At 43.8% G+C, this 10820-nt stretch overlaps 1 protein-coding gene across 1 annotated transcript in view; it reads left to right on the top strand.

Moving 5' to 3' along the window:
* LOC146173171 (TNF receptor-associated factor 6-like) overlaps positions 1 to 9635 on the top strand; it is a 10809-nt gene extending 1174 nt beyond the window's left edge. The window contains exon 2 of the mRNA XM_084585603.1: positions 8384 to 9635. Coding sequence (XP_084441729.1) covers positions 8384 to 9451 — 1068 coding nt within the window. The 3' untranslated portion in view covers positions 9452 to 9635. The remainder of the gene's footprint in view (positions 1 to 8383) is intronic.
* Positions 9636 to 10820: the final 1185 nt, after the last annotated feature.

Here is a 10820-nt window from a genome sequence, read left to right on the forward strand (position 1 = left end):
TATCTTATTCTGGTTCTAAATATACATCCCGCTGCAAAGTACTCATGATCCTAATCATACTTAAAAAAAACCTGCCAACAAGGATATAGTGTAGCCCAGCTTAAGCAAGCCTTGCGAGCATGTCCGAGAAGATATAGCGTGCCTGACTTGGAATGCAAGGTTCCCGCTCCTCTATATTGTCATGTCATTCTACCCGCTCGAGTACTGAACATAGAGATGCGGGATCGAATCTCGACTTAGGCTGTTTGCTTTTAAAAGGAGACAAAAATCAAAACGTCTGTGTTCTGTGCAATATCAGTGTACGTTAAAGAATATCAGGTGGTCGAAGCCTTCCACTACGGCATTTCCCATATAGCCTAGGTCGCTTTGGGGCATTAATTACACGGAATTCAGCGCTACACCAACCCACACAAGAAAGGGGGAAATAAAAAGTTTGTGTTGCGCTGAATTTCACGTAAATATGTGTGACACCCAACCTGCTTAGCAGTTAACTCTCTTATGGGACGTTAAAAACCCCATATAAAACCGCTTTTTCATCTGAAATACCTGCCTTATTTGGCAGCTCTTGTCACGTTACGGGGTGTTATGATGTCACACAATCCACCGTGCAATTACGAAAGCCCATGTCACCTTCCAACTACCACTAGCCGGACGAGTTCCTTTGAATTTGCAGCAAATTTACCCTCGTCATTTTGTGCCTGCATGGCTTAAAACTGTGTTGAATAGTTAGGGTAGGTTAGCATTCCTAGGTCTTCACGAACTCGTTACATTGCGGTCTCCATAGCATGTCAAATCAGTTCACTTCAGTTCAGTCGTTGAGTCATGTCCGACTCTTCTTGACCCTATGGACCATATTACGCCACGCTTTCCGGTCTCTCACTATCTTCCTAACATCACATAACTTATCTGCAGCGCCTCGAGGATGCCATCTAATCAACGCGTTCGCTGCCTACCCCTTCTCTGGTGACCCTCAACCTTTTCCAACATCAAATCTTTCTCCAGCGACTCCTTTCATCTCATCAGATGACCAAAGTAGCTGAGCTTTAGCTTTAGAATTTGACCCTCCAATAAGCAGTCAGATTTTATGGTCGACAATATCGACTGATTTGGTCTTCGGCAGTCCAAGGAACTCTCAAGAGTCTTCGCCAGCACCACAATTCAAACGCGTCAATTCTTCGGCGGTCAGCCTTCTTCACAGTCCAACTCTCGCATCCATACATCACAATTCCATGATATGATATGATATGATATGATATGATATGATATATGTCAGCAACATCCATGGCATGTCCAATACTTATGAATAAATATGCCACAAATTCTGACAGGTCCAACTTATAATAATAATGCACCGAATGCGTTATATTGTTGTAGCCACGTTACGGAGTGTCCGTTAAAGGGATTGTTTACCTCTTCTCTGCATCTGTACTTGCCCTCCACACAGATACACCTGCGCTCACTACGAAAGGTGTGAAACTGGCCGACATTCATCATCAGGTAGTGCGGCTGTGTACAATCGGTCGCAGGCGGTGGCCACGTAGGACGTAAGGGTCTATGTAATACTTTAGGAGAACGAATAAATTCCTGCACCAGAAAGCTGTGAACTATTGAAGGGTAGCACTGAGTAGCCTGCAAGATAATTTTTATGTCGCCACGCTGTTGTATCTGCCTGCAATTAGACGAACTATATAGTGTCTGAAGCGTCTCCGCCCTATGTCGGAATAAAAACTCTCGAAGTGCAAGAACTGGGCGATAGCAATGCTATTGCGCTATGACCTGACATTCCATTCTGTTGCGGGACCCGAAGAGTGCTTGCTCCAAAGAGCGGCTGTTATCTATATATGCGACCGAGATTAGTAGCGGGCAGAAGGGCTATATCGTAGCGAGACACTTGAGTTATTGATTGTTGCTACTAGAGCCGATCCCATGATTCCTTATCGCTTTCCAAGTAGCGCGCCAAAAGATTCCGCGCTTATTATCGCCGAAAGCGCCTTTATTGATTTTCTTTTTAGTGCAAAATGCACTGAGGTGTGCGTACAATGATTGCAGCAAATCTTGACGACTTCACATTTTCCAGACTACCCTAGTTTTTTTTTCATTAATAGAGCTAGGTGTTTCATTTCCAGCTTTAAATTGAGCGCTATCGAATGCAGCGTGAATTCGTTTTTCGACTACCAGCGAGCGTACTTTCAGCTGTCGACGCAGCGGGGAGCCCTAATTTCGACAATTCGCCATTTTGTTCATATTTTGACGTACGTGTGACGTGTGCCGCAGGACGGTGCCAGGTTACGTGAGCACACAATCGAGTTACGCATTCTGAAGAGAAAGAGAATTCAAGTGATAGAAAAAGCGCGCTATCGTTTGCTACTATATATCGACGCTAAGTATGAAAAATGGCATTGCTCCTGCAGAAAAAGAGTCGCTGCGGGGCATTCCGCGATTCGGAATCCTCGGATAGCAGTGAGGGCGAGGGAAATATGCTCTGGCGTTGCGGTATCAGTGTGTGATGACATGATTGCGGTTGAATATTCGACAGCAGCTATGTACTGAGAGGCTACGCGAGTTTCAGCGTGTTTCAAAGTATCAATTACTGTTAGGTACTGGCTGTGCAACCAACCTTTTCGAAAAGCAGCGGTGTGACCAGCTACCATCAGGTCAGCAAGTCAGCTTAAGCTTCTAACACCTTGTGTCGGCTTGAGTTGTGTAGAGCGCGGGCCTACACCGACAAAGTGGAAGACACACGCTAGGCCGTGCACCTAGTCGGTTAACATTTTATGCGCTAACATGCGAAAGGCTCTTGCGAAACGCAAAAGATGTCTGAGAAAGAAACATGGAAACAGAGGAACGGAATAGCAGGGAGGTTAACTAGACGATGCCCAGGCTAGCGTACACGTGCACAGTAGGATAAACGGAGAAAAAGAAGAGAAATCGAGAGATGACAGGAAATTGTGGTACAAAGCTAGGGCGGCACAGCGCGCGCGTATTCCTTACCGTCGAAACAGTAAAATGCAAATCAATAAAGGGGGATTATTTTCCGGCTGTATTAAGAAACAGAAATAAAGGCAAAATATCACTCAACAACATCATATGATCAGAGCGTACCGTCATAACGTGCTCTGAAGAACCTAAAAATAAGCAAATATTGAGCCCGCATGCACATCAAAACAAAACTTTACATATGAAACATATCACATGTCACAAGCAAACGTGTGATATGTACATGGCACATACATTTCTTTATTAAAACAAACTGAGAGTATTTTTGTTTGCTTTTGCCATCGTTTAAAGGCTGTTCAATTCATAAACATAGCAGGGAGTGCCTAGTGCTAGGCAAAAAAGGCAGTGTTTAGGGCCGACGTTTAAAGGTCAACTCCGGTGGTTTTTCCATCATTTTGTGTTTTTGGTTGAATTACATTCCTCGGCACGTCCTAACTCCAACATAAAAAACCGTTTTTCGAAATTCCAATTAGAAGTATATTTAAAAAGAAAAAACAGCAAATCGAAACCGAAACTGCTTTCAGGGCCAGAAACGACGTCCCAGGTGACGAAATGGTGACGTCACACTCAGTATTAGAGAAACACTCGTACGTGCGTTGGATGGTGAAAATAAAGTATGGAAATCATGAAGCATTGCATAAAATGTCTGAGGTAGTTCAGAATGAAATAAGCCTCGCAATTTCATAATCATGCGGGAAGTGGACAGTAACGCCGGTATACTGTTTGTGACGTCAGAAACTCAGTGTTGCCGGCAGATATAGTCTCAACGTAAGCCATGAAAATAGCATATTTTAAAGTCGTGTTGCGCGCGAACGGATTATCGTACGGCGCTCAAATTTTGTAGAATGCGTCAGGACGGAGAGGAGAATCTACAGTAAAATTTTTATTAGAATATTCGAATGTCAAAAACCCCCGGAGTTGCCCTTTAAGGCAGTCTTTCATGATCCCTCGCTGCCTCTCGTGCGAAGTTCCTGCACAGCCACCGCACCATATGACCTCTAAGGTTGTACGCATGAACCGTCTCGACAATTAGAAAGCATCGCGGTGCTCTCTGAACTTATTGATGGCTTGGTGGACGCTGTTTAACACAGAGACAAGGAGAAGAAAACACGGGACTAGCGCCTTTCTTTCTCTTCTTTTTATCTCTTTGTCTGTGTTGAACAGCTCCCGCCAAATCATCATGATCAACTTGCAACTCGCCCAACTTTCCCTTCTGTTGCTCTCTGAAATGCCTCGTCTCGCACATATCAACAAGTTTTAGTTAGCGGCCCGCAGTGCTGTGCTTTGCAGCAATGGCGCGGATCGATTGTTTGTCTATGAGAGCAAAGCACTTGCTGCGGGAGGGTAGCTAGGACCCTCGTGCCGGCTGTAAATTTGCATCTTCAATAATAATCCTCTAAAAGATTGTGCAGCTGAAAAGTACCCTTATGACGTCGTTTCAGTGCTTTCTGCAGTTACAAGATGTTTCAGCTTACTTCACCCCCCCCCCTCCCCCAAACTGTCTACTAAACTGCGGTGATTTAACAGCCGCCTACACTGCACGTCGAATTCGCCATGTTTCTTACGCCGCAGCGTCATGTTATTCGAAATATGGCGCCCAACTTTGGTCATTTAGAGCTATGGCAGCACATCCTTTAGGTAATGAAACGTGAGTTTGACGTCATCATATAATCTTTATGCAGGACGTATATTCCCGCCACACAAAGTCAGCCAATCAGATTTCAGGAGACACCTCTTGACAGTGGGCAGTTCATTTCAGCCCATTCGCAAAACAAGCGTAACTGCTCCCCTTTCTATCATCTATACCTCAGTTCTCTCTCCACAATTGCTTATAAATGCCATCCACACATCATTAATAGCGCTGCTAAAAATCCGTTTTGACGCTCAAATCATTACGTCACTGCAAAAATTCTTTTCGACAGGCCGCAATTTCGCGCCACTAATTTTAAAAAGGTGACTTTTTTGACAAACAATCAGAGAAACAACATGGCGCCAAGCGGCGACCATATGTGTCTAAAATAGGGCTCCGAGTTGGTTAGCTTTTTTTCCGACGTAATTCCCCCCAATTAAAAAGTTGTTTCCAGGGCTACTCCTAATGTTGCCTGAGGCACGTTTGACAACGCGTGACATCTGGCGAAATGCTGTACTCAGTTGTCCATGCCCCTGAATAAACCGTGACAACATTCCCATGCCAGCCGAACAGGCACAGTCTCTGTATCTTTTTTTGCAGCCACTTGAGCCCACTACCTTCCAAGGATAACCTGATGAAGGTGCGGAGTGGTTTCAATTCCTCGACTGCGTGACATGAACCCGTAAAACGTGACTCTGCGAAGTCGAGGCAAACCTGCTTTGCACGCTTGGAGACCTTCTCGGATATGAATAGAAAATAACAGACTTCTTTGAGGGATAGGGACACATTCAAGATTTTTTAAGGCTCCAAAAGTTTTCTCTTAAAAAAAAAGCTCAGTCCCTCCTTCAATCAACAATGCAACTCTCTAATGAGTCCACCTAAGTTTACCCTAAATATATGACTCGTCGCTTGCGCTATATGTATCCCAATATGACTAAGGACAACAAGGCGAACTTCCTGATTAGCGGTGTGAAGCACAAACTTTATGTGGTTATTATACGAAAACCACGAAAAACTCTGGCAGAGTCCGTGAGTAAAGCTGCGGGCATCGAGAATACCTTGACTGTCCTAGTCCGCCAGTACAAGCGGCTGCTTCAAGTATTCTCCACAAGTTACAATGACGGCATGCAACGACCGCATACAACATGTGGGGTCTTATCCACAAAATCGTTCAGGATGCACTGCTCTGGCTACTACCATCGTCCCATCCGTCCTTGTAGTCTACGCTTGCGGAAGCCTTATGTGAAGTTTAGCATGTGCTTGTCTCCCATCACCTACTGAAGCTGAAATCCAAGCAGTAACGTACGCCGCAGCAGCCCAGTCGAAAAAACTACAGAAGATTTTCTTATGTCACGACAGAATTTCTGTGCGGTTTTTGACGGGAAACCTGTTGTGACAACAGAACATTCTGTAGTAACATCAGAAATTTCTGTAGTTACAAGAGAAAAGTGCTACAGAACTACAGACAACACAAATATACTAAAGAAAAACTACAGAAACGTAGTACAGAACTACAGAAAACTCTCATGGTTACGACAGAACTACAGGATATTTTGTCGTATTTTTGACACAGTTCTGTAGTTTCGACTGGGAGTACATCGTCCTTCACGCCGACGATACGTGCCAAGGCATCTGCAATGCGAACCGGTTGTTCCAGAACCAAACTTCCTACCCACTCATTTATCTGAAAAGGTCAAGTCCCAAATAATGAGATACTTAAGTCCCCCGCTCTATTTCCGTTGTGGAAAAGCCGGCCACGTTCACCGACTCTGCACATACAGAAGAGTGAACCTTATCAGCTTTTCTACGATGCTCCCCGCCCAACCCCCGGTCCACGCCTCGTGAAACTGACGACCACCTTTGTCAGGAGGGATATGAGCACAGACGCTACTGGTTGCCTTCGCCATAGGTAGCCCATATGTTGCTTCCTGTCGACGGTACTCACATGACGCTCACGACCGGTCTCACAGCTTCCCACGGGGAAATTCTACGACGTCGACCTATCATCACGCCGCAACCTGTGCACCATAGTTTCTGACATAGTTGCAGGTTCTAGCGCCAGAGCCTGCAACTACATCAAAGATTATGTGCTTCAGAGGATGGGTTTCTTGCGCCGTTCTCGTCAACCTGTTTGGTATTTAGTAGTGATTAAATAACCGTGTTGTATGGAGTGACACACAAAAGGCAAGTGATGGCATCAAGAGGCTGAGACCTAATAGCTTGTCAACTTATGCCGACAATCTCGCACTCCGCAGGACAGCCAGTAAATAGTGCACAATAGATCATATGTCCCTTTTTACGTTAAGAGATTACGAAGAAAAACACGCCCAACACCAGGTACGTTGCATCAGTGGTACTATACTCTCCGCACTACCTGAGCTGTGGAGATACAGCTAAATTATACCACATGATGTGAGCATGTCAATTAATCCAATAGCTGACCCCATTCCAAACCCTCAAAACAGAGCTGGGAGGCTATTCCGGTCAGCGATGAACCTGATTGTCAGCGCGGGTTCCTACAGGAGGTCTACGCGGAAGCTATATACCAGCGGACTTGGCGGCCCACCCTCTTAATCTCACAAAACTCTAAAAAATTATGTTTTAGTAAACGAATGTCAAGCACGAGCACGCGGATGGAACATGTTTCTTTCAAAACAGCGCTAAATCGCAAACTAGAGTGCGTACGCACGCTGGTAAATGAAGTACCTTTTACGTGCAGACTGACAAGACTTACACATGTTAGAACAGTTAGTCGGACAGTCGGATAAGTTAGGTGAAGCTGGTCGGAGAGAATGCCGTTCACTGGCGTCCGCTGCTGTGTGATGTGCCTTGTCTTGCATACCAATTGGTGACACAATTTTAACGCAATTTTCGCGTTAAATCACCAATCTACACAAAATGGGGCATAGTCGGTTTTGGTATCATCGGCATTCTGTGTTTTGTGAACGTTGTCAACTAGAAGTCATGAGCATGCTTCTAAATGGTGGTTTTTGGCAGCAGATATGAGGGGGCAATTATGGGTCGGCGATCTGCGTGACGTCACGGGGCCTCCCGATGGGGGGGCTTCATTTGAGATTTAAAGATAAGAACTGCACTGAAGACAAGCCCCTTGGATCCGGAGTTTGGTTATGTCTAGGTTTAACAGGCATGTTCATTAGGCTTGGTTAAAGCCTACCATGTACTTTGTGGTGGTGAAATAAAGTTATAATAATAATAATAATAATAATAATAATAATAATAATAATAATAATAATAATAATAATAATAATAATAATAATAATAATAATAATAATAATAATAATAATAATAATAATAATAATAATAATAATAATAATGTTATTATTATTATTATTATTATTATTATTATTATTATTATTATTATTATTATTATTATTATTATTATTATTATTATTATTATTAAAGCGTGGCTGTATATTTCATCGGGTGAGCATTCATATAAGTCGGTAACTTACAACTAGATGATAACTGTTATGTGTGCGATAAGGAGGCACAAATGAAGAGCATAGTAATTTGTCAGAGTGCAGGTACGGGAAAGAAGCTCAGCGAAGTGAGCGGCAGGCGAGATTCATTAAGGCTGTCACTTCATACACTAAAAGCGGGGCTCATGTGTGGGAGCTAAATTTTCAAAGTCACTGTTTTAAATTATGGAAGTTTACTTTCATGGGTAAAATCGGTGAGTTGGAAACAAAAGAGTTACATGAACATACAGCTAAACGTGCATTTCTTTTCTCGCAGGTCAAATGCTGGAATGAAGAAAGTGGCTGCAAAGCTGTAGCGGCAGCTGCGGATATCACCCGTCATTTCCAGCTCGAGTGTGAATACCACTCGGTCTCATGCTTCAAATGTTCTGCAACACTTCTTTGCAATGACGTGTGTGCGCATCTCAAATCTGCCTGTAGCTCTTCAATGACGTTTCCTGAGACCAAAAGTGGGCAGCCATCAACCTGCAAAGATGAAACAGCAATTTTTTCAGCATTTCGGGATGCGTTAGAAGAACAGGTGGGCGACATAAAGGCTTATCTTGAGCGGTCACCTATTGATAGTACTCCCAGTGATGAGAGGCTGAACGAAATTTGCCACAGCATAAACGATTTCAAACAAATGCTCAGAGATGAGGTAAACAGCCTAAAACAAGCACTGGCCGAAGAAGCGGATGAAAGAGAAAGGCAGACTTACGACGGCTTCGAGAACTTCATCACCACATTAGTTAGAGAGCTTCAAGATGGCAACTCTACTGCGCTGACAAGGAGTACTGACAAGCCATCGGAGATCGCGAGTGCCATCGATTCATACAAAAAAGAAGCAAAGGCTTGCAGCGAGATGACATTGAGCTGCTTGAAAAGCCTGCTCTGGAACAATGTACTGCGTATAGACAACTGTGAATTTACCGTAAGAAACGTGAAAGCACTTAAAGAAAAAGCAATAAAAGCCGGCTCTGCTGATTTCACTATTCATCAGGTATACCTTCGAGGGTACTGCTTGCTGCCAGGAATTAGATTTCAAAAGAAAGGTGACTCTGTGACTCTGCATATTACCTGTATCCTGTACAAGGGCGACGTGGACGACTTTGTTCAGTGGCCGTTTTGGCACAGCATCAGACTCAGCATTCTGCATCCGAGCGGTGGCGAAGAAAACAGCATCATAACAGAGCGATTTCAAAGTCACGAACATTTCAAGAAACCAGCGGAAAAAATGAACAAGGGTGCTTTCTTCTCAATTCCATCACTCGACTTGAATGAGCTCATCAAAAAAGGTTTCGTGGTAGACGATCAGGTTCAGGTGAAGTGGGAGCTCCTGCCGTGAGCTGGGCTCGAATGCAAGCACCGGTCCAGGCTGTCGTCTCTAATTTTTCTATATGCGCTTGTCACAACGGAGAACGAATGTTGAGTAATAACCGACGATGTAACTTTGAATCATTATGTACGGTAGGGGACCTGCTAATTTGTGTAGTTTTTGGTAGCCTAAATAAACGAAAATTAGGTGTAAGCGTAGGCATCACCTTGAGATTATTTTCTGTTAACAATGGCGTTGCACAATCACTTTGCAAGATCCCTCGGTTGAATACGATACCAACTGCTGATCACTTTACTGATTATTAATTGCCTTCATAATGACTGATTAACAGCAATAATTATGCAGGCAGCTGTTTACACGAAACTACCACATAAACATTTACATGGACTTCATTCGATTCAGAGGAATGAATCGCCATAGCACCGTATTTTCATTTCGCCAATTTCTACTTTTTATTCTTTTAAAACTAGGTATTTTTAAGCCGTGTAAGTATGTAATTATTATTACTTTACAATAAGAGCTCATCATTGCAAACACATGATAGTAAGGCATACACACCACAACGCGGTCAAAGATTTCCCCTCTAAAAACTCTTAAAACAATTCAACCCTTGACCAAGTCAGGCACAGGGCCTGGAACATAATTCCAAGATCTGATCAAGTCAGGCACAGGGCCTGGAACAATTCCAAAGCTGAAAATTTTATTTTACTACATTATTTCTAGGTTCTGAAATACCCTCAGTAGAAAAACCTTCTCGGCAATTGTGACTTTATTTTTACCCTCCCCAAATTCATTAGCCTGTTTTAAATATCCTGAGATATTTTCCAACTGCCGTAGGTCGGCGAACGAAGAAAGCGACGCCGGTTTCTCAGCAGAACGAGCTCCTTATTCTAACGGAGTATATGCTGGACTGTCTCGACGAAGTCGCTCGTGGTAGCGCCTCCGCCTTGCTGCTCTCGTTGGATCGTCATAGCCGTGACCCACGTTTGACGCCACGATATATACGCTTATACCGTCTGGTAACATTGCCTTGGTAACTTTCCTTCGTATAACTAGGCTGCCATTCTCACAATATAGGCTAGTCTACTCTATTTTTCACATACATGAAGAGATTACGAGGTCATGGTGGCAGCACTGGTGGCAGCACCGTGGTGGCATCATCCTTAGAAGAGCAGCACAGATGTATATATTATGGTGACAATAATGATTTTATCGCCCGAAGACAGTGCATAGCCGATAATACATAAAGCCCGAGGCGTTTCAACGATGCACCTGCGGTCTTGTTGCTGGTGAAAGAATCTCTTATTGCCGGCATTGTTTGCACCCGATCTCTGGGCGCTAATCAGGAAGGATTTCGGCTAGATTCTGTATCGAATAA

Source organism: Amblyomma maculatum, chromosome 11, assembly GCF_055883805.1.
Source record: "Amblyomma maculatum isolate TAMU_Amacu chromosome 11, ASM5588380v1, whole genome shotgun sequence".
NCBI lineage: Eukaryota > Metazoa > Arthropoda > Arachnida > Ixodida > Ixodidae > Amblyomma > Amblyomma maculatum.